This window comes from Athene noctua, chromosome 28 (genome assembly GCF_965140245.1).
Source record: "Athene noctua chromosome 28, bAthNoc1.hap1.1, whole genome shotgun sequence".
NCBI classification, from domain to species: Eukaryota; Metazoa; Chordata; class Aves; order Strigiformes; family Strigidae; genus Athene; species Athene noctua.
The window spans coordinates 6795066-6819075 of NC_134064.1; the positions used below are offsets into that span (position 1 = coordinate 6795066).

Here is a 24010-nt window from a genome sequence, read left to right on the forward strand (position 1 = left end):
TGCTTTAGGTGTCCTGAAAGATTCTTTGTTTCAAAGTCCTTCTGTCTCCTCCACAAGCCCTAAGTTTCTGCGTTTGGTCCCGTCAGGCTGAAAAACTCTGTGCTCATTCACCGCGAGGATTCAGGGGCCCTCCAGCATCTCGGCTTCGCCTGCGGGTCTCGGCAGGAGAGGAGCGGGACCGCGCAGCCCCACGGCACCCAGGACCCTTCTCCAGGCACCGCAACGCGTCAGAGCGGCTGCAGAGGCCAAGGAGCCGGGGCGTTTCTCTGGCACGTTTTCACCAGAGCAGGGTTAGGGTCAGCACCTGAGTCAGCCCAGATTTTCTGAGCCTCGGGCTTTTGGAGTCCCAGCTCACCTGCAGACGGGCCCCAGCAGCCTCCCCTTCCCCGCGCTCCCGAGCAGGTACCGCCGGCTCCCCGCGGCCGCGCTCCCGCCGACACCCAGCGAAGGGGCGCGGGGGTCGGGGCCAGGGAAGCCTGGCCTGCAGTGACGCGCCTGTGGGCAGCCGTGACGTTTGGTGCTCCTCAGAGGCAGGATCTGCAGCCTTCAGATCACAGCTGGTTTGACTTACAAATAACAAATACAATCCTGTTCTTTGCTCTTGTTTTTCCTTTGTAAACACTGAGCGAGGCACCCACCGGTACAGGTTCAAATTCCCTTCCCCGGGCAGTGCCGGGGCGGGAGCCTCGCTGCCCGCTCTGCCCGTCCCGCGGGAAACCTCCTGGCGCAGGGCCAGGGGCTCCTGCCAGCGGGGCTGGAGACATCCCCGCGGCTCTCGGGACACGAGCGGGACTGGGGGGCTGTGTGGGTTGGCTTCGCTGACCTCCGTGTGCTCCCCCGAGGCACTTTGCCTCCGCCAGCTCCCCGACCTCTCCCCGGCACAGGGAATCAGCTGCCGCCCTGTTTTGGTGCCTTGCAGCGATCACCAGGGCACGGGGCTGGGGTGGGCAGACCCTGGAGATGGAGGGGTGGGCAGGTCGGCTTCCCAGACCCCTGTCTTTATGCAACACTGTTCTCCTTGGAGGTGTGTGAGCTCACACGACTGTTTAAGTTTCCGAACTCGCAAATACGCCGCTGCGTGACCTTGGCGGGTGTCTAGGCTTAAGGGCAGAGGACGGGGTTCCCCTTCCCTCTGTTTGCAGCCGCGGTGTGGCCAAGGACGAGTTCCTGAAGGCGCAGCCCTGGAAAGCACCGTGGTTCATCTGGAAGGAGCTGAGCCACGTCAGGCCAGCTGATGGTGTGCAGTGTGGAGACAGAGCCTGGTTCTCTCTCTTTAATGGAGTAATTTTCTGCCTTTCTTTAAGATTTCATGGGCACTTGCTATGTTATTTTAACAGGCTTATTCTAATTCACCATCTATGAATAGGAATAAGCCTGTTAAAATTATGAACTTCTTATGCATGGAATCATGAAATACTGTAATGCAATACATGGATCTTTCAGAAAGAGACCGATGACATGATCAACATTTCCACGCTTAGCCTGCGCATTCACAGGGCAAGCAATTACAGTGCTTTCCATCCGTTCAATTCCAAAAGCACAACAGTAGATGTCTTTAAATGAACATCCATTAAATTCCACCGATCTCCTTTCTTGATTCAGGTTTTCAGTTAAGCCAGGGAAGAAATATATTCTCACTTAACATCTCTGAATCCTGCCTACAAGAAGCTGAAGTTGCCATGCAGGATAAGAGATCTGTTCTTACACTTCTGGGAGGTAGGCTGAGCAACTCAGTCCATTGAAGAGTTCCCTGAGCTCTTAGGGTGTATTTTCAGTATCTGATCCAAATCCACTCTTGTCTGCAGAAGCCAAGCCTTTAGCCCCCAACAAAAAGCAAAAGAAGGTTTTGGTGCAGAGATGGAGCACATTTATATTAACTGCCCCTACAATAACTGTTTTCAGAGGTGACCAGATACAGGACTGAAGAATTAGCACATTTACCTAATCATAAAAATTCCAGAGACATCTCCCATGTAGTAGCAATTATATTCCACTCTTAAGGGCTTCAGAGTTTACTATGAAGGCCAGCAGCATCTCAGACACCCTGAAAACATATTTTTATGTTTTTATAAACTCTAGTAAAATCGTAATTGGATAAAACCTTACATTCAAAAGCACATTCTTTTAGAATATTTTATATGCACATAAAACATCTGAGAAAATGTTAACATTATGATCTTAACTGTTTGCACATTGGAAGCAGCTAAAGGTTAGGAAAACAGAGTCCATCTGGTACAGTATTTTAACTTAATATTTCTGAGCGCATTTCCTTCAGAGCTTGGGTTCGTAACACTACGACAGACTGCGGGCGCACTTCGGCTGATCACACCATTCACAGGGAGAACGAGCCCAGGTTGTTTTCACCACACTTACGACCCGGGTCCCCGCAGAAGGGCCGAGGCCAGGCGGCATCACGGGGGTCCCGCAGCCTGTCGGCCTGCGCAGCCCCGCGGCTGCCTGAGCTCTCCCGCAGCAGACCCCCGCTCAGAGCCCAGCACCCCGCCAGGGAGCCCGCGCGCTCCTGGAGAGGGGCTGGCAGTGCCCCCCCAGAGCTGAGCTGCCCCCAGGCCCCGCGGCGCGTGGCGGCGAGCGGGGCCACGAAGGACGAGGCCTGGGGAAAGCCGCGGGCACGAGGGAGGCAAACGGGGGAAACCGGGCCAGGCGAGGCCGGGAGGGGAGCGAGCGCAGGCCTGCGGGGCTGGCACTGCCCTCTGTGGGCAGCTGGAGCCGCAGGAACCCCCTTCGGAGCGGGGCGGCGCAGCCGCGGGCTGGGAGTGCCCCGGCGCAGCGGGATGGGGGATGCGGGACGGGGCTGGGGGATCTCGGCCTCGGGGGTGCCGGGGGCAGAGCCGGGGCAGCCCCCGCCTGGTCTTCCCCCGCGCCAGCCACCGGACCAGGGGTTTCCTATGGCCTGTGCAGAGGTTGTTTGTTCAAGCAAACCCATTAGGTGTTTATTAGCCTTCATTATGGAGTGCTAGAGGGTTAATTAGTTCAGGCTGTTCCTGTGAGAGGGGGTGGGGGGCAGGAGGGCGAGGGAGATCACGGGCAGCCCAACATCCACCTTGGTAGGGCAGCCCACCACAGCCTGGCTCTCTCTTTTCTTGTTTTTCCCACTTTATCTCTTCCCTAAGCAAATCAGGAGTGTCATTATCCCATCTGCAAAGTGTTTAGCACAAAAAAGGGTGCCAGGGCAGGGGGAGGCTGGGGTGTCCAGCTTCTGGGCGAAGCCCGGGGGTAGGGGAGGGGGTGGCCCGGCCCCACAGGCACTGGGGCAGCAAGGGCCCACATTCAGGCTGCGGGCTTGAGCTTGCTCCGGCTGCCGGAAGCCTCACGGGGCCCAGCTGGCCACGGCCGTGGCCATCCGACTTCTGGCAGCCTCTGAGAACGGCAAGTCCCTCTCCAGGAGGTGACACCTCAACCCGGAGCCTCCTTCGAAGGTGTCCCTCCCCCGGGGGCTTGCAGCAGAGCCCGGCCTTGCCAGCCTGGCCACGGCCCGGGAGATCTTCCAGGGAGCTGGTGCAGACGTGTCCCTGGAGCGTGTCTCTGGGGACACTGACAGCACTCTATCATACTATATTGTTGCAAAATTGCCGCTTTTGTCCAGAGCATGACATGGAGACTGCTATTATATTCTGTAAAAACCAAACTCAACAAATCAATCTTGTGTTTATTCCTTCCTTGGTGAATTATGGTGCAGTTGGCAGGGCACAACAAATGATTCATCAGCCTCAGCACCGGACAGGTCGTAAGGATGTTGAACCCTTGCAGATCAGAGAGCCCACACAGGGCTCCTGCACCAATCCACCGCTTACAGCCTCTCGGCCTGGAACGAGGGCGACGAGGGGTGATGGAGAATGCTTGCCACCCACCAGCAAGCTGCTCTGACATCTAATCACCCTTCCCTTAAAGCCTGAGTTCATCTAGCTTCTGCCTCCAGCTGACCTAAGTATATACACATTTTTGCTGTTTTACCAGAAACTTTCTCCCTCTGTAAATACTTACAGACTGTGGGAGAGGGGTAACTTGCAGCCTCACAAATCCAAATGAGCCAGCTACCCTGATACCTGCAAGGCCTTGCACCGAGAGGTGCAGCAGAATCTATCCCTCCTCCCTGGAGAAGGCTGAAATCAATCTTGGATCACCGGAGAGAACTCCAAACCCAGAACTGCTTTGCTGGGAATACAATCCCGGGTCCCTGTCCCCCGGTTACAGCAGGGAGTACTCCATCACCACCTGCACCCTGCACCTCTCCCAGGCACTGCTGCTGGACACTGGTGGGGCAGCAGATCTGGAAAACTTGTCCCTGAGCCAGGGGCCAGGCAGCCCGGGCTGTCCCTGCCCTCACACATGGACACCCAAGGGGGAAGCTGTAGACCCCTCTCCAGCAATGGGGAGTCCTGCCACCCCAACCGGGGTCCTCGTACTGCTCGGTGGCCCCTCTAACCGAGGATTAAGGGTTAAAGTTCCTTGCTGCTCCACTGGCACTGAATTCATCTTGGCCATCAAAAGTCCTCTTGCAGAGGAAGGACAATGCTGCACCAGACTCTGGTGTGATGTGAATGAAGCAGCCTGGCTCAGCCAGTGTGCAAAGGGAAATTGCAAATGCTGAAAACGTAGAGTTCATGGAAGTTTTAGAAACTCGCAGGCTGGGCCCCCAGCTCTCTCCAGCCGTGCTCAGCATATGACCAGAGAGGGATGGTGGTACCCACCCTCGCTGGATGCATCCCCTCCGAGTAGCCTTCCCAACCTCCCAGACGAATTAGAGCAGTTTCCACTTCAAGAGCAAAAGGACAAAGTTTAAATGCAAACAGAAAAATGCATCTTTAAAGTGGTGTTGTGCTGCTGCCTTTCCACACACACCCAGACACCCACACGCCCAGTCTGCCACTCCTCTGTATATTCTCTGTTTAGCCTAGCAGCCACTCTTGGGATTTATTTGCCCACAAACTCCACAGGCTGACTTGGGGTGCAAGAGCAGCTCCTCTGAAAACAGATTTCTATCCCTTGTGAGGAGAAAACATTATCAGCTTTTTAGCAAAAGAGAATGAAAAACCAGCAGAAGAGCTCAATGAAGTAATCCCCGCCAGACTGAACTCTGGCAATCAGGTACAAGACAACAATGGCTGTGGCCCTGCTTAATTATTTCTGCTCCACCTAATTGTGAAAAAAACCCAGTCATTTCCACTTAAAAGACACTCGGTGTGATCTTTAGGAGGGTGGTTCCCCTGTGGAGACGCAGCTTCCCCAGCGCAGTCCCTGCTGCAGCCCCACCGGGGCTTTGAAGAGGGGTTCCCCGGAGGGTGGGCATTAGGCATCAGCATTTTCCAATTCCTGTGTGTGGAGAAGTCCCTCTCCGGAGGAACTCTGCCCCAAAATCAAACCGTTGCTGTTCGGTGCCCGGAGAGCTGCCAGCAGGAAGGGTGACGCGCTGCAATCGGATCCGCGCACCACTGGGTCTGGGCTCAAGATGCCTTGCTCGGAGCACCCCTGTGGGGGGTCTGGGAGTCCCAGGACCTCCCAGAAAAACTCCCTGGGCCTTGGGAGGGCTGGGCCGGACCTTGCTCGTTGTACAGCTATTACACACCCCATCTGCGAGCGCTCGGGCGTCCAGCTCCCCTGATACTTCCAGCACAAAGTTTAGAAAGAGCATCTGCATTTTGGGGAGTTTAAAGGAAATGAGGCTCCCAAGAGGATGCCCACAGAAAGGCCGGACCATCTGCCCTTCTCGACGAAGCCTGCTCCCAGCATGTGGCCAACGCGCGGTCCCCTCCTGCTCCCTCCTCCTCTAGCCAGGGCTGCCCAGGGGTTTTTCCTCCTCGAAGATGCCAGAAGCCCCGGCACATATCGCCTTGTGTTGCAACATGCTTTCTGCCACTGCTGCGTGGTACTTCTAAACAATTCACACAAGCTGAGGTCCCATGGTCCTGCAAGCAAAAGCTGGACTCGGGTAACCTGAGATTTATCGTTACTACATGTGTCAAATTTGTAACTAGTTTATATAAATCCTGCAGGAAGACAAAGTGTTTTTTGGCAGGCATGAAAAACCAGATGTCCGGGGAATCTGTCAGTTCCCTGCACATCAGGGCATGGCTGCAGTCTCTGCACAGGGGTGGCACTAGGGGGCACACAGTAAGGACAAAAACCATCTGTGTTGACAGGAAATGAAGTTAGTCCTGGTTAGTCCAAGCCTGATGTCTGGGATCTCTGTGGCCTCCACACCCAGACAGACCTATCATCTGTTGTTTTCCCACATCATCAAAATGCCTCTGACCCGTTGATCTGGCACTGCCGACGCTCCACACTAATCCTCTCTTGTCAGCCAGCCGCCTGCAACAGCCACACACGGCGACCCCGGCACCACAGTAGCTACCTTCCCCTGACTTTAGCAAGCCTGTGCTTTCTGGGGGTGTTCGGCTCTTACTCCTGGGATGATTTACATCAGCTTTACCTACAGCCAGAGATAAAAACACAGACAAAAATCTGGGCTGGGTCAATCTTTTCCAAGCAGTGGCAGAGCTGACAGGCCACCCTCACCAAAGGTCAGTATGACCAAATGATTTTCCTCTCACAGCAGTGTTGAGGTCTGCAGCCCTGAAGCAGGAGAGGCTGTCCCACACCACGGGGGGAGAGACATTTCAGCTGGTCTGGGACTGGAAAGGCATCAGCATGTCTCCAGGCTGCCAGAGCACTAGTGGTAGTACCAAACATGACATGGCACAAGAAAGGCTTGCTTGAGGCGCACAAAGGAAACAAGCAGTGAATAGCAAGGGACAGAAGAGCCCTGAATATGCTGACGTTATTCTTCTTCCGACACTGGCCTGACATCAGTGAAAGGTCCTGCACCCGAGGGCTCCTGAGCCCTTTGCCCTGCTGCATACAGGACTGTCCAGTCCTGCAAGCTGTTGGTTTACTGCCTTCATAAAACAAGTACAACATTAATGTGATGTCCTTACAATCTCACTCTTAGCCATAAAAATGCAGAAAAGTATGTTCAGCAAAGGAATAAAGTCGCACCCTTAGATACTGTGGCTGGTTCTAAACATGGACTGGCCTGTGGAACAACACTCAGCCACACGGAGCAGGGCCAGGTTACCCCGCCAGGAGCATTTTCTGTCTCTAAGAGCATGAATTAGAGACCACATTTTACTATCAACATCTGGAATTTCAAATGCCCTTGCAATAGATAGCATCTGGATTGAATTCTGCTTCTATTTTTTTACAGGGCCTTCTTATTTAATAAATAATAATAGTTTATTACTGCATTGTAAAATTTCATAATCCTATTCTCAGAAAGAATGAAAAAGATTTGAAAAAAACCCAGAAAGTGCTGTAAACAGGATGGTGCCAAGAACTATTGAAGACAGAGCATTTCCTCAAGAGAGCTGGGTCAACTCATTTGTGCCTTTGTGGCACTTGGCTCCACGTACATTTGCAAATGTGCCAACAAGTGCACCAGTAATTCCTAATAAAACTTTGGCTCACGCCAGCTCAGAACGGCAGCAAGGCCCCGCGCCTGCTCCGCTGCAGGGCCCATGCGGGCTGGGCTGACCCCAGACGCGCCTCTTGCACACGCGCTCCAGAGGGGCTCACAGGCAAGTACCGAAACATCGGACAGCTTTTATTCTTTTCCTGATTTGTAATAATCTCAGGCCCACGTTATTAATGTTAATTAACTAAGTTAATTAGCTATTAACAGAGCTGCCATCAACTGAGACAGAAGGACTTTGGGGGTAAAACGTAAGGGTGATTTAACCAGTGAGGATGTCTTTTCCCCCAGGCCTTAGTGCCCTGCTTTACCCAAACGCTTTGCTTGCTGGAGGTGTGCCCTGTCCCTTACCGGGCACAGGCACGTCTCTGTCTCGCTCCACAGCTGCAGCTCTGTGGTGTGAGGAGCGGGCAGAGCAGCGCTGCAGCTTGTGAGAGCCCTGGACACCGGAGAGGCCGAGGCTCTCCTCGTCCTTACGCGCCAGCCCCATGGCGGCCGGATGCCGGGAGCACCGGAGCGAAGCCACGAGGACCGAGACAGGCTGCGAGCAGAGAGACCCCAGGGTCCGCAGCCTCCTCACTTCGCTCAGGATTAAGCGTTCCAGGGCTGGGAACTTGGTCGTCCCCTCACAAGAGAAAAGAGGGTTAGGGAGAAGTAATCTGTGCAAACCACAGCAAGGTCATGAAGGGCACAGCCTGTGGCCCACATACGTCACCACAGTGACGGCAAAAGCCGTGCTGCTCAGGAGGGGGAACGTGGGCTTCAGCTTCTCTCTGGCACTTGGGCGAAGGAAGACACCCGTGCACATGCCCTCTGCCCCCTACCGCTTTGGCTCCAGAGGAGCAGGACTCTTACACCCCCTAGCACTCTGCAAGTCCCACTGTGATCTGAAGCAGGACAGTTTTCAGGCCAGTTTGCCTCTGTGGAGAGCTGGACGAATGCCGGTAGAGCAGGGTCCGAGCAGCCCGCTGGGGAGCTCTGCACCCCCGGTCCTGCAGCCAGCAAGGCCAGCAGCCCCCTCCCTCTCCGCACAGAATCCCGCAGGCCCACACAGCCATGGCACACGGCTGGCAGCGTGTCCTCCCTCCCTGAGCCTTGCTGAGGGTCGGGGACGCCTCCCGGGCCGGCACAGCAGCCTCGCTGCCCGGGTTCATAGGAAGCAGGTCAGACCTCCGGCCTGCTCTGACACTGACCCGGCAGAATGGCCCAAGCCAGCGTGTCTGCACTTGAGTTCATTCCCCTTGGGATGCCTGGGAGCTCTTCTGTGCATCAAACTGGAACCTTCAGCAGGCTGAGAAGGAGCAGCTGCAGTAAGCAAGTAATGAAACCAAATGTCCCAAATGCTTTGCCTCCCTTTGCTCTCTGTTCACCAAGTGATGGTTTCCAATAATTGTTTAAATAAACATGTCACTGATTAGCTAACTTCTGAACCTTGGAACAGTATCTATGATTTCACAACTTCCAGATGAGAAAAAGACTCTCAGGAATGCTGAAGACAAGAAATCAGCTTCATTTGCACAAGTCACAGAATTAGAAACAACGATTACCAAGACAAGTTTCCTAATTCTGGATGATGGTGTGTCTGTAAGACTCTGCTGCCACTGGACCTCAAGCTGCTGCAGTACTTCTGTGAAGTACTTCATTAATTAACACAGACGTGCACTAAACAACTCACTGACAGCTTTTGCAGAAAGACTTGCTCCTCGCGTCTCTCATGTGTGACCTCTGAAAATACTCGCTGAGGACTGTGCTGAAGCCCAGGCTCGGTAATTGTGCCCGTAATTAGTGTCTGGGGTTTTTTAATCCCATGGGCACAGCTTGCTGTAGAGACCACAGAAATCTTCAATTAATTGTATCATTCTCTGGTTCCCCTGGTTTCTGAATTAGCTGAAAGGGTGCTGACATTTTTTCAGGGGTTTTGTGGAGGCCGTGGCACTTGTTACACTGAATAGAAGCATTCCACCTCCCCAGAAGGTTCACCTTCACCTTATGTTTTTGTTCATTTAAAATGTTTTTAAATAACGTCATTAGATCCAGAGGCCATTTAGATGCAGCATGTGAACGTTCCCACTGCCTCAATAATTTTCAAACTAAACTCTCTCTTTGCAAGTCTAATGTCCTGTTGCCCACAGCACACCCCACTGGGCTCCCAAAGGCTCTGGAAAACATCCAGTGCTCTTTCAAGCCCATCGCTGCAGCCCTGAGGCTGCCCCGCCATGCAGTGCTCTACGCGCAGAGGGAAGAAACGTCAGCAGAGGGGTGCTGCTCACGGGCTCCTTGTCTTGCTGCTCAGCACCTCAGACCCACGAGTGCAGCCTTGTCCCAGCTAGTCCCCATGCAACACAAAGCCGTTTCACAGAGTGTTACGCCAGGACAAACAGGAGGCAGCGAAACCCCACGGCAAGCCCTGCGGGGCAGGACATCGCCCCAAAACAGCGCCTGGCCTGGCGGCCCAGGCGAGTGCACCAGCTCCTGCCCAGCCCTGCAGCCGCCTCCCCCAGCCCCGGACCCTCTCAGCCGCCCGTGCCTGGTGCCGGTGGGGCTGGGGACACGGGCTGGGGACTCGGGGCTGCCTCTGCGCGGGGCAGGGAGTCACAGCAGGGCCACGCTGGGTCGTTCCCTGGCCACCTGCTGCCACGTCCCGCGACAATGCGACTCAAACAGGAGAGCAGAGAGAACACCAAATCCAGCTGCGAGATGGTCAATGATCTCCCTTGCTGCTCGCCTGGTTTCAGTAAGAATCGTTTCCAGGTTTTCCTTAAACTAAATGACCTTTGACCTTGCTTATGCCTTGCAGAAGCAGGACTGCCGGGGTCAAAGGTTAACGGGCCTGGCAACGATCACACATTGATCAGCAAAATCAGCTCGGAATGAATCTGCCGCGAATGCTGCTCTGTCCCCACCCGACCGAATTCCTAAAAAACATCGTGAAATTAACACCTGGGGCGGAAAAGGCCGAGGAGCGAGCGTCCCGCAGCCGCCGGACAGCCCCCGTGCCTGCCACCTTCCTGTGGCCTGTCCTGCCGCGGCCGCCGCCACGGGCAGCGCCGTGAGACCGCGGGGCAGGTCGAGCGCCGGGCCCGGGCACCCCAGACCAGCGTCGGTGGAGGCGGCGGGGCCGGCAGAAGCGCGGGGGTAGCCCGGCAGGCACCCGCCCCGGCATCGCCCGCCCGGGCCGGGGCTGCGGGCGGGGGTCGGGGCGGCCCCAGGGGCGCGGGGGCGAGTCCCGCCGGCTGACCGCGCGTGCGCATGCGGGGTCACCCGCCCGCCACGGCAGGACCACGCAGCCAATGGGGCGCGGGCGGCGATGACGCATGCGCAGACCCTGCCGCGCCACTGTTCCCCCCCCCCCGGGCTGCGCCTGCGCACTGCAGCTCCCGGCGAGGCGGCGGCGCGTGCGCCGAACGGCACTTCCGCCCTTGCCCCAGCCCGGAGTCGTCCCGACGCTTTTGCGACAGCCGTAAGTGAGCGGCGGCGGCCGGCGGAGCGGAGCCGGAGGAGGCGGCGGCGCGATGAGGCCGCAGCAGGCGCCTGTGTCGGGCAAGGTGTTCATCCAGCGCGACTACAGCGGCGGGACGCGGTGCCAGTTCCAGAGCAAGTTCCCGGCCGAGCTGGAGAACAGGGTAAGGCGAGGCGGGCCCGCTCCCAGCCCTCCGGGCGGCCCGGGGCCGGCCCCCGCCGCCCGCCCCGCCGCGGGTGTAAGGGCGTGCGGACAGGGGCCGGCTGGCGCCCGGGTGGCGTTCACGGGTGACCTGGCAGACTCGCGTGGCCTCGAGCCGGTTCTCCGTCTTCCCGGCGCCCGTGGTAGGTCCCCGGCACAAACCGCCTTTCCCGCAGCGCGGGCCGGCCCTCGGCTGTAGGAGGGAGGTGGGGTCTCTCCCCCGCGTCCCTGCTCTGGGAGCAGTTCTCCCGCCGGCGCACCCCTGCTGTGCCGTGCTAAGGCCTTCGTACCTGCCTTTAAGGCAGCCAGCGCGTTGTTATCTCTCTTCTTACAGCCCTTTGCGTAGTGTGAGACGGGCATGATTTCAGAGTTTAAAGGCAGATCCTGCTTTGAACATTGGGTTGTGTTTTTTTGCCATAGAAGCTTTGTTTCTTGTCCAAAAAGCATTTTGATCAATTGTGGTAAGCAGATAGTTTTAATTTGCAGTGAAAAGCCACAACAGTTAAAAACTTCTCTCTCTGCTGTTTATGAAACGCTGGTGTTTTGTGCTTTCTTTAATCCTGAGGAAGGCAGCTGCCTTCTGTAGCAGTAAAACAGAATGAGTTCATTATGTCTGTGAGAAGAAAGTATCCGTTGTTGTGCTGCTGTGCACTAACACTGTCCTCTCTTGCGGAGTCCAGCCAGTTCTGCTGAGCCTGTTCAGTAGCCTCACAAGTACTGTCTCAAGTACTTTCATTTTGTTAGTGCTGCCAGATGTAATATCTTCAACTTGTCTCAGCAAAACAAACACTCCTTGCTAATGCCTTCTCTTCCTCACTGCACTTCTCTTCCTCGTTTCTTTGTTTTGTTTTGCGTTCTTGAGAGCTTGTTTGACCAGCACTGCAACAGTGGCAAGGCATTACTGATATTGTTAGCTCTGTTGATCCACTCCCTACTTGCTCTTTTTAATCCAGTCGATCTCTTTGCATGTGAATTAAGCTTTTTTTTTTTTTTCAAATGAATTGCACATTGGTTTAGTTATGTTATTCTTAACTGGTTTGTGTTCACATTGTGTTGGAATTCAGACCCGGTCTAATCACTTGGCAGATATTTAACGAAGAACTACAGGTCTGTAACTCAAAGCTTCCTTCAGACTTCGGCTCTGAACACAGTGGCCGCACAGTGTGGGCGTGCAAATAAGCAATAAATGAAGGTGGATGTCTGAAGACACGGGTGAGCTCTGAAGTGTGCAGAGCATGACAACTAAACCTGACTTCTCTTGCAGATCGATAGGCAGCAGTTTGAAGAGACTGTCCGAACACTGAATAACCTCTATGCAGAAGCTGAAAAACTCGGGGGCCAATCTTACCTTGAAGGGTGTCTTGCCTGTCTGACTGCCTACACCATCTTCTTATGTATGGAAACACATTACGAAAAGGTGCACTTCTCTTGTTTATCTTGTTACTTGGGGGCAGTAGGCCTCAGATGTTGATCAAAGACATGTCTTGGTATGTTTTCTGTGACTTGCACCGGATTAGCCAATTTGAGTAACGTAATGATCTTGTGCTTCAGAGGAATCACACAAGTTCTGTCTCTAGTTGTGGGCTAGGTTCTCCTACCACTGCTATACCTGTGATATTGCTGGGGCTCTGGCTGATGTAGGGAAACCTGATGCAGGAACCGTGACTTCTGTACTGCTCTATTACCAGGTTCTAAAGAAAATTGCCAAGTTCATTCAGGAACAGAATGAGAAGATCTATGCTCCTCAGGGCCTCCTTCTGACAGACCCCATTGAAAGAGGACTAAGAGTTGTATCCTTCTGTGGCTTTCTGATTGTCTCCTGGTGTGTCCACCCATGATGCTGTCTCAGCATGGCACCCTCTGGTCGTGGTTGGTCTGTGATACAGCAGAGTGTGTGATTAGTCGTGTTACTCTGTTGTGTACCATTCACAAACACTTGCACAGCAAATCTCGGGGTAGAATGAGTAGCGTGTATAATTTTTTGAGAATATTGAAACCAAAGCAACCTGAAACACAGAATGCCAATTAAATGCATGCTGAGGCTAATTCCTTGCAGTTGGGCTATCTGTGTATTTGTCTAAATAGCTTATAGCTGTTGCCTGCATGACTCTGTTATTCTCAGTGTTTTCTGCATTTTTCTGTGCATACACTTCTTGGGGAAAAAAACCCATTCAACTCGAGTAAAAGCATTTTCAGTTTGGTTAGTGACTTATAGCTGAACTGTAGAACCTTTGTCTAGTGCACAGCCTTCCCTGAGGTTTGACAGGAGGCAGAAGGCTCGCAGAGCCTCCACACGCAGCATCTTGTGGTCCTGTCAGAACAGTCCTGGGCTGGACACTGATCTCATCCATCTCGTATGTGTACTGTTCTGTTTGCTTTGCAGCTCTGCAACTGCCTTTGAACAGCAGATATGAAGGCAGAAAGATTGAAGGTTCTAATATCTTAATGTTTTTCTGCCCTTTTGTTATGTTTTCATAATCATTTTATAGTATGTTTCCCTAACAGCTTTTCTGTGCAGATTGAAATTACCATTTATGAAGACAGAGGTATGACCAGTGGAAGATAAAACTGTGGAGTCTCAGGTACATGTTAACCTTATACTGGATCAATCTCAACCTGTTTTCTGTGCTCAGAGGGGTGGATTCTGTCATACCGAGACAGAGTATTTGTCCCGCCACTGTATGTAATCAAAGGCTGCTCACATAAATCTTGTGTGGACTAAGTAGATACCAAGTAGAGCTATTGATACTTGGCATTATGCCGCTGAATGTTAATACAGACAGATACCAGATTTACATTTAGAGAAATTCAGGTCTTGGTTGTGTAATTATGCATAAACCTAACTTGTGCTGTATTATGTCCAAAATGGTTCTCTGTTCTGTAGATAAAAGAATATTTTTTTTTAAAATATTATTCTTGTGAGGCCTTTCTGTCATAACGTTCTGAGCAGACAAACTTAAGACTAACCCTTAAATCTCGATGTAAAAAAAGTCACCATTTAAATGCTTATTTTGGATTTCCAGACAGTTTTCATACTAATAGTATGAGAGAAATACTCAAGAAAAATCACTAATGGTGCTATACTTGCACCTGCTCTTCCAATACTGCTGTGAAGGAGACAGCTTTTCCTTTCAAACGTTTTCTGTGGTACCTCAGATCAGGGTCTATTTTAAAAGCTGCTGCGTTTCAAGCAGTTGTGAAATCAGGGTCATAACCACAGATGTTAAGGATCCCCTTGTATTTTGCCCACAAGTCAATATTATTAGTCCCAGAATCCCGAACAAATTAATGTGAGTAATGACATTTTACTTTCTTGGTTCTAAGTATATAGGAGATTCACTTCTGAATCCTGTTGAACAGCAGCTCTTCTGTTCCAGAAGGGCCTGAACAGTGAACTAGTGTTGCCTGGGGTGACACTTTGGTTTCGTGTGCCCGGTGGTGGGATACTTCCAACCCCTTCTGCTCAGAAACATTTGATAAGATACTGTATCAGTACAGAATATTTTTATCTGCTGTCCTGAATCTTGGAATATGGCATATTCTAAGAGTCAAATTTACACAGCCTAAAGGGAGAGTGCAAGTTACTATACTTGGTAGTATTACTAAATTCTTTCAGTGCTTTTTCTAACCTGCCTCTGCTACATGTCTCTAGGATTTCTCTTTTGGTAGTCTGCTTATGATTGACCCATATTTACAGTGCATGTAAACCAGATTAATCATGTACAAGCTGGAGCAAACAATGACGAGAAGTACCAGTAAAGCAAAACAGTGAAGATTCTTGCTGATGCATACCTGTTTCTAAACCAGTCTGGCTTGTAACTTGGCATCACTTGTAGATGCCAATTCTGTCTCAAAATATCCTTCTTTATCTGGTTATTAGCACTTGGGAATCTGTTATATTGCATGGCACTTGTGTTCTGCTATTGGAATAAGTGTGTTTTATGAACTGCATCTGCTTATATTTGGCACAAGCCACTTGTCGTGACTCATGTCACAGCAGTGATTGCAGAATGTTTTCCTAGGTGATGTGGATTTTGAGCAAGTACATAAAAGCTAGTTCTGCCAGTGTTCAAGCAACTGAAATTTCTAAAATGAGGAAAGACTTGTATCATGAAGTTCAGGATAGTTTGATGAATTGCAAATATCTGTGGTCAGTAAAATAGCTGTTTTGAAAGCGGCATGAGTACCCAAGTAAACTTGATCTGGAACTGGAGCTTTATTAGGTATTCATGCTGTCCTAGTCATTTGGAGCCTGATGATCTGTTCATGAATGTGGCCTACGTGGGCTCTACGAAATGTGGGCTGTTTTTCTGTCGTCTGTAGTGATAGAGAATATGACCAGGATTAGGTGGTGTTATCTAAGGACTCCTAATGGTCTCTGCAACATCTGTGAAAATTCAGAGGAACTCTGGGATCTGCTACTGTATTTAAGATCTTACCCTACCCGAAAGTTTTAAGTGGAAAAATCTTCACGTGACTCTGTCCCTGAATGTTTTAGCATACAGAAACCTTTTACTGCAGTTTTTCAGCTGGATGCTGTTGCACTTCTCACTTTGGTATCTTTACCTGTGATGCTTTCAGTTAAGAGTGGCCAGCAACCTCTGGCTTTGGTAGCTTTAACTGGAAAAAGTTGCTGAAAGGCACTTGGTTTTCATGATTCTGTGTGTCAGGGTCACAAAGTGAAAAGAGTGCTTGGTGTACTTGAGAGAGTCTAAAATAAAGGTAATTGCATGCAGTCTAGAACTGCAAAATTACTCTCACTGGACCTACTGAACTTTCATCAAGCTTTGCTTTTGAAACCTCAAATTTGAAACTGGCTCCCTTGTCTTAGGCACTCTGCAGATCCTGGGATGGTATCTAAGTCTAGGTTATTGGCAATTGGAAAGAGACGGGAAATATTTGTTTGTTATGGAGAAAGTAAGTAATGAAGGTCTTTATTTCCTGTTAGACAAGTGAAATCCAGAGTGTTGGCTTCTGTTCCTACTACTCTGACCACAGCACGTGGTAACCTGACCGTTCCTGCTCCATACCTCCTAAGATAAGAGGACATAGCTGTGTGAAGGTCTGTGTAGGGTTTGGTTGGTTTTATTTAGTAATAGCTTCTAATAATATGAAACTTCTTTTCTAGCAGATAGCTCGACAGTGGACTTGCTGTATCAAAGTTCCCCTACCTCCTACTTTAGAGCATCATTCCTTTCTCTGCTGCCAGATCCACAGTGCCATCTACTACAAGGACTAACTTCCTAAAACTGCTCCACATGGGGTGACCTAGCTGGTCAGCATCCATTTTGTGGCAAACTTTTAAGCAATGAGATCACTTTTTAGTTTTGGTTTTCTTTTTTCAAGAAAAAGCAGAAGTGGTAAAGCTACATACTCTTCTGAAAGAAACGGGGCACTTAGCCCAACAGAAGTCTAGTTTTAGTCACATAAGTGCAGTGCTCTTCCTCCCTAGTTCTTAAACCCTTCTGTACATCAGTCGAGCTTTGGAAAGCTACAAGTCCGAGCTGGGAATTTTCTAGAAGCGAGGCCTTCCCTCCAGTTCTGTATTGGAGTGAGAGGATACACAGTGCCTCTGCCTGGCAAGAAGTGACTCAAGGCAACGAGCATTTTACGTTTCCTGTGCTGATTCTTGTGGAAAACCAGAAGGCAAAGTGTTGTTTGTTTTAATGTTTTGGTTGTTCCTAGAAGGGGGAGGAATAGCTGGACTTTCATACTGTTGTTTTTTCTACTACTGTATCTGCGCTGTTATTGCATCTGTCAATGCTCACCAGAAGAGGGGGGTCTATTCATTCATAAAACAGTAAGTACAGTAAAATGGATGCTGAACCAATAAATGTAACGATTCTCTACCCTACTCTGATTAATATGTGAAGTGTAAAACTGTTTCTTTTATGGATTTATTATATATAATTTATAGGAGAACATTGATTTGACAAACTGTTAGATGTTGTGTAAGATGGTTTCTTAAGTCTATCTGCTGGCACACTATTGAAAAGTAGAACTGTGCATTATTTAGTATCCCCCACGCATCAACATTCCTCAGCAATACCTGCAAAAGTGAAATTCCTACAAACCAAGCTGGCTTAATATTTTTCTCTTATCCTTTTCCCTTATCAAAGCAAGGATGTCCTGGTTTAGGTTGTGAGCATCATTGTCCAATTGTAGAAGGAATTAAAGAATTTAGGAGAAGACTTACACAGAATGGATCGAGTGTTTTGGCTTTTGGTGGTACTGTAGGTGCTAATACTGGATGTGAAATTCCAGGCTTATTACTTAGCCACTGGTTTTTTTGAGATTTGTTTAATATTTTAATTGTATAAAACTTGTTTTTTCTAAACTGTAACGGTGTTTGCCTTTCACATTTGTTGCAATATTGGCAGAAGTACTAATGGATTAGTAAATTTTTTCTTAAACTGTGTCCGTGTCATAGCTGATAGCGCTGCCCTGCCCGAGGTGGCGCCGCGGGTGGTTTTCACTCCTGCAGCAGCAGCAGGGCCCTGGCTGTGCACGGACCCAGCGTCGCTTCGGGGTCGGCTCCGCAGCCGCACCCCTTCTGGCCACGTTTAATGCACTTTTATTTTCCCGGAGCCGTCCCCGGCTCCCGCCCGAGGCAGCCCCGCGCTCCCCTCAGGGCCGCGCCGCCATCTTGGGGCAGGGCGCCTGCGCGGAGGGGCGGGGCCGGCTCGCCGGGCGCCTGCGCGGGGCGGGGGCTGCGCATGCGCGGAGGCCGCGGCGGTTGGCGGGAGAGCGGCGGATGGCGGCGGCGGGCGGCGAGGGGCCGGCCGGGGACTCGGATGGGGGCAGCGAGGAGCTGGTGCTCACCCCGGCGCAGCTCATCCGCAGCCTGGAGCAGGTGCTGGGGAGTGGGCTGCGGGCCGCGAGCCGGGCCCCCGGGGAGGTCGGCGGGGATGTGGGGCGGAGGAGGGGGCAGGGAGGAGTTCGGCCACTCCGGGAGGCGCGTTCCTCGCTCCCGCTTACAGCGTGCCTTCTTCCAGGCTTGGCTGAATGAGAAGTTTGCTCCAGAGCTGCTGGAGAGCAAACCCGAGATCATTGAGTGTGTTGTGGAGCAGCTGGACCACATGGTAGGTGCTGCTGGCCGAGGGTGGCGGTACGGGCAGGCCCTGGTCGCCTGGCCTGTCACCTACCTGCTTCGGTCCCTCTGGGATGGTCGGGCCCTCTGTCCCCGAGATAAGGCTGCTCTGAGCACCTTCTCTGAGCATGTCCTGAAGCAGGGGCTGGGAGATACAAGGAAATAGAGTGCTTTGTGTCACCAAAAGCAGCTGTAACCTGTTATTGTGGAACCTATGTACAAAATCCATTTTCCTCTCTGGCTCTTGTTTGACATTTCAACCATTTAATTTCTCCTTGCTTTTCCTTGCAGGAGGCAAACCTGAAACGGGCAAAGCGAGGGGACTTGAAGGTCAGCATTCACCGCATGGAGATCGAAAGGATCCGTTACGTGCTCAGCAGCTACCTGCGATGTAGGCTTGTGAAGGTAATACTTGCTGCGCTGCTCAGAAGATGAAAAAGGGTGACTTCAGGAGTGATTTTTACCCCTGTAAGGCTTCCTGCTTCAGCAAGGCACTTAAAGAGCGCTCTGTCTCTGTATTCTCTGAAGTGCAACCCAAAGAAATTCATTCCTTGGGTATGGGGATCACAGCATTGCTGTGGGTGCTTTCATACCTCATCAAACCCCAGGGTGGCACAATTGAACACTCGTATGTTCTGCCTGGGTCCTGCCACGTAGGCATCTGGTCTTGCAGCCTGTGGACCCCAGCTGACTGTCCTGCTGTCACTCCAGGAGCAGGTGTTTGGGCAGGCCTGTGGCTGCTGCGTGCACCTTCACAGCAGCAGACAGCTGCTTGCAGGGGAAGCGGGACTGTAGGCACTGAACTGGGAGAGGTCTGCTTCAGTCTCTGGGATTTTGTTCCAATGTCAGATAGAGAAGTTTTTCCCCCATGTCCTGGAGAAGGAGAAATCTCGAGCCGAAGGGGAGCCTTCCATTCTATCGCCAGAGGAGTTTGCTTTTGCTAAAGAGTGAGTATGTTTTGGATGCATCTCCTTCCCTTTTTATAGGTTATAGAACTCGCCTGTGTGTTATGCTGAACAGTTCTCGAGACTGTTAACCTTAGACAAGTTTGCAGTAAGAATCATGGGTCTGACCAGGAGGTTTCCTTGTGAACAAGGAAAGACCTGAAATAAAATAACACTGGTAACCCTGAGCCATTAGGTTTGTCTCTAGCCATGCCTGTGGGACCAGGAGATGCCACTTGCTGGTGTTTGAGTCAGTACTCTCCCTGCAAATCTGTATGTGATTAAACTAGTAAATGCTTAATGATTTGTTCCAGGTACATGGCAAACACAGAGATTTATCTGAAAAATGTGGCCCTAAAACACATGCCGCCCAACCTGCAGAAAGTGTCTCTCCTAAAATCAGGTGAGTACATCCAGACTCCAGAGTGACCTGAAAATTATAGCTGCAGGGGTGTGGGGAAGGCTCTGGGAAGCATGAAATGTTAAGGGCTAGTCCTCCAGCAGGTGCTCAGCAGAAGCAAAGGTGACACGATGGCAGTGCCACAATGCTGCTCTGCTGTGGTACGTGTCTTGGTGCTGCTGTCAGAGGGCCGTGCTGACCCCTGCCATCAAATCTTGCCTTGTGTTGAGGCAGCCCACACTGTGTCTGATTAGAAGTGTCTGGCACTCCCTTTACTGGCCATGGGTTTGCTGTCCCTCATACTGCTCTGTTTGTTCGCTGTCCTGCAGAGGAGCAGAGGCAATTGCTGAGCTTGTGCTCTGAATCCATTCTCTGCAGTTCCGAGGCCCAACCTGGACTCCTTTGTGTTCTTGAGGGTGTTGGAGCGGCAGGAGAACATCCTGGTCGAGCCAGAGATGGATGAGCAGAGGTAGGCAGGTGCTTCCCCATGCAGCACACATAAATAATTTAGTTTCAGAAAAGCTTTGTGGCTCACAGCGAAACGGGAGGGGCAGCTGAACTTGGCTCTGTCTCTGGCAGAGAGTACACCATCGACCTGGAGGAGGGCTCGCAGCACCTGATCCGCTACAAGACCATCGCCCCGCTGGTGGCCTCGGGAGCGGTGCAGCTCATCTGAGGGGTGAGCTAAGTGTGGGGCAGGGATGGGGGACGGGGGACGGCGGCTGCGGGGCCGGGGAGGCACGGCGGAGCTCCCCTCCGGAGGTGGCGTGGCTGGGCAGGGCAGCAGCAGGGCTACCTGTGGGGAAAAGCAAGTGAATAAACTGGCAGGACCTTTCCCTCTGCTGGTGCAGAGGCGCTTGTTAAACCCCCCAGCTCTTCGAACTCCTGATTGCTTACGGCGTGCTTGGAATACAGCCAGGCTCCTTTCGCTGTGCTCCCAAGTGAAGGCAGGCTGTGGCACAGCACTCCCTCCAGCGAGGTGTTGCAGCAGCCCTGCCACAGCCCCTTGGAGTCCCAAGGGAGGGACAAGTGTAGCTGCTGCCTCTGCAGACCCCGGGCTGCTTTGACAGCAGACGTGGACAGAGCATGTCTGCTCTCAAAGGCCGACACAGCCTTTGTAAATAGCAGGGTGCTCTTTTTAATCCTGCAGCTGTTCCAGTTTTGCATTGTTCTTTAAATTAGGCTACTGGGTGAAAAGCGACCGAATGGTGTGGCATCCAGCTTTGTAAACACCTTCCCCCATCAGCTTTGGTCTCCTCATGGGGTCTGTGAATGCTGGATGTTGTACAAGTGGCCAGTTGCTCTGAGGTGAACCAGGAGGGGGGGATCCTTCTGCACCATCTTTGCCACATGGTCCATTGAGCAAAAAACCCCACCACACATAAAGATACTTGCTGGCAGAGCAAATCCTGGTTCTTGCAGAAGGAGCAGGAAGGATTAGGATCACGTTAAGGATGGAGACTGCAGCTCAGAGCAAAGGGAATGTCCTGGGCGAGCAGGGGAGAGCCGTAGGGTCCTTGGTGGGGTGCTTGGCACCAGCTCGTTACTTGCAGGGGGAAGGGAGGGTGAAGAGTTTACCAAGTTTGCTCCTTTGTCTTTCTGACAGTATCAACTGGAATATGGCCAGGAGCTTAGGAATTCAGAGTTCCTACTTGCCTCTTGTTCCTTCCTTGAAGCACTGTTACATGGGCCAAACAGCAAGCCTGTCCTTCCCAGGAAGCTCTGCCTTCGGGGCGGCAGGCTGCGGGGACTTTGTGCGGCCTGCGTGTCCGTACAGCCTCTTCTAATTATGGCCAGAGCAGAGTAATGCTGCTTTTTCCTGGCATTTGGCAATAATAGTGCTATCCTTGTAAAAGTGTTTGAGATTTGTTTGCAGAGTAGGCCTGGATTTGGAACTGCTCCCTGGACCCTGTGCTGATGATGGTGTTGCTTGCCCTGGGCCAATGAGTGAATGCCTCCATGAGTCACGGGCAGCTGAGTTTTCTCTGGTCAGACTGTGAATGGTGCAGTCGCCATCAGAGCTTTGGCTATGTCTGACAGTGTTTGCAGGTTTGTCACAAACCTCAACCAGAGCCACTGGCTCACACTCAGGGTGTGTGCCAGAGCTGTGGGGGCTTTATACTGTCCATGTAGAACTTGTATTTCCCTCTGCTATTCTGCTACATGCACAGGCCTGGCATAAAGCCAGCACCAGAGCGGCCCTGCACAGAGGGTTTCAGTGCTGCTATTTCACCTCTTGGAAGTCCCGCACGTAAATCAATGTCAGTGGGACAGGTGAGAGGCCTCGCTGCTTTCCCAGCCTTTCCCAGCCTGCTGCTTTGGACTGGCTGACGTCAGGGAGGTTGCACCACTCTCACCGTTAATCCTCAAGGTCAAGGCTGCCTTGGTCAGTGCACTCCAGAGCAGGTAGGGTCCATGTACAGGATGGTCTGCAGGATCAGCACCTGAGCACAGCTGAAGAGCTCTGAGGGATTTTGTAAGCTTGTAGGTTCACGTCATTTAGAAAGAGATGGAGCATGAGGCTGGCAGAGCTTTGAACCCTCTCACTGCGGGATGGGAACAGGAGTCCTGGTTCTGCCTCACCTTCTAGGCTTTGTGTGTTAACTCATGTGCTTCCTACCCGGCCAGTGCTCTGGTATTTGATTTCTGCAGCAGAGCATCCATCTCCCTGTGAAGGGAGACTTGGATCAATAGAACAGATGCAAAGGGCATTTTGTGGAAAGCTTCAGTCTGTAGCTGCTGGGATGCCTTATCTAAGACCAGTGGTGGCCAGTTTCACTAAAACAGAATGACTGTAATCATGGGCCAAGAAGAAAGCAGCTTTCTGCTCTTCATGATCTGCAGACCCTCCCTCCACAGTGAGGGATTCTGGTACAGCTTCTGATTGGGGCTCTGAGGGTAGAAACTGTCAAAATCCCTTCTGGAAGAGCTGCTGGGGCAAGGGGGGACAGGCAGCTCTTGGTGCCTCTTGCAGTTGGAGAAGCCAGGGTGTCCTGCGCTACCTCAGCTCGGTGCTTGTCTGGTTGTGGGCAGATGGTGCCTCGTGCTCTTCAGGGCAGGGTTTCCCTGCGTGGGGGGTCTGTGAGGAACGACTGCTGCTCCTCTGACACTCCCCTTCCTCTGCCAGGCAGGGGTGACACTGCATCTTGTAGCGTGAGTGGCTTTGCATGTGTGGTTTATAGTCTTCCTAATGAATCCCTTTAGGTAAAGAAGATTGTGTAAATTCAGACTAAGAGGAGGCTGGGTTTAATCCTTAGGAAGCAGTAGCAGATACCTCTGCACAGCCCCCCAGGAAGGGCTGTGGATTGGGCCCTGCCTGAGCAGCTTCTCAGAGGTGACTGGAGCTCCCAGCCAAAGTCGTCGTTAATCCGCTGCTGCAGCAGCTTGCTGAGGAAGAGCTGCTTGGAGAATGTCTCGCCAGCGCGTCTAGAAGACTTTCACCTTGGCCCTGTTAAGTTTGACTGGGCAGTTGTCCACGCAGCCAGTACTCGCCTCACAGTGAGGGCAGGACCGGCCGGAGCCGACCCCGGCTCGGGGGCATCTGGCTCCTGCTCACCACGAGGTCCCTGTCCTGCTGCACCCCGGGCAGGAGCGTTTGGCCTGCAGGGACACGGGTGCCACACACCTGTCCAGGGGATGGTGCTGCTTTGACTCTTTTGCTGCTTTTTCTGATGGTTTTGCCAGCTGCAGATTTTTGCCAGCCGAGCTCTGGGTTCAAGCTCCCGTTTCCTGCAAGAGGCATCCTGCCTTGCACCGGCACTTGGACGTGGTGTAAATGCCAGTAGGTGTGTGGTGAGCTGCCAGAAACCTGTGCTGTCAGCAGGAAGAGTCAGGGGTGCTTAGTGCCAGTGTCTGGGAGCTCTGGGAGATTAGCGGGTGGGGCAGGATCGACCCAGGTGACACGATTCTGTCGAGGAGTCAGGCCGGAGCTGAACAGCGCGAGTGGTGCAGGACAGAGGTGTCGGGGACACCCCTGTGTCTGCTGCTTGCCCAGGGATCCGTGAATCCAGGGCAGGGAACTGGCCTAACAGAGTTGGATTCGCTCTGGTAGAGTATGAGCTGAGTCTGGGGTTTTCTTTGTGCTTGGACACCCTGGAAGGAGCATCTCGGGCAAGCATCTGCGCAGGGGGGTGTAAAAACACTTCAGACCTCCCACCGCTAAGGGCAACGTGAGGAACACGTTTATCTTCTAACGGCGCTCGGGTTTTGGGAGGTTTGTCCGTGCTGCCCACGCCCGAGCTGAGCTGAGCGCAGCGCGAGGCCCTGGGCCCGGCCCTTCGCCCCGCGGGCAGGGGGCGGGTGTCTCCGGGGCCGCCTCGGTCCTGCCCCTCCGCCCGCGGGGGCGGACCGAGCCCCTATTGGCCGCCGGGGGCGCGTCCCCGACGCTGATTGGCTGTCGCCGCCGCGGGGCGGGCCGGCCGCCGGCGCT

General features: G+C 52.5%; 2 protein-coding genes across 3 annotated transcripts; both read left to right on the top strand.

The window, feature by feature from the left end:
* Window positions 1-10964: 10964 nt before the first annotated feature.
* Window positions 10965-17564, top strand: GOLGA7 (golgin A7). Its single transcript, XM_074928697.1, has 5 exons — window positions 10965-11109; window positions 12412-12564; window positions 12836-12937; window positions 13666-13729; window positions 16276-17564. Exons 1-4 carry the CDS (start codon window positions 10999-11001, stop codon window positions 13711-13713), a joined length of 414 nt encoding a protein of 137 aa, XP_074784798.1. The 5' UTR covers window positions 10965-10998; the 3' UTR covers window positions 13714-13729; window positions 16276-17564.
* Window positions 17565-17877: 313 nt separating this feature from the next.
* Window positions 17878-20257, top strand: GINS4 (GINS complex subunit 4). Of its 2 annotated transcripts, XM_074928730.1 has the most exons (7): window positions 17885-18000; window positions 18143-18229; window positions 18529-18642; window positions 19087-19184; window positions 19496-19584; window positions 19960-20050; window positions 20161-20257. In XM_074928730.1, exons 1-7 carry the CDS (start codon window positions 17902-17904, stop codon window positions 20255-20257), a joined length of 675 nt encoding a protein of 224 aa, XP_074784831.1. In that variant the 5' UTR covers window positions 17885-17901. The 2 variants fall into 2 exon arrangements, with proteins under 2 accessions (XP_074784832.1, XP_074784831.1); XM_074928731.1 differs by lacking the exon at window positions 18143-18229 and having other exon boundaries at window positions 17878-18000.
* Window positions 20258-24010: the final 3753 nt, after the last annotated feature.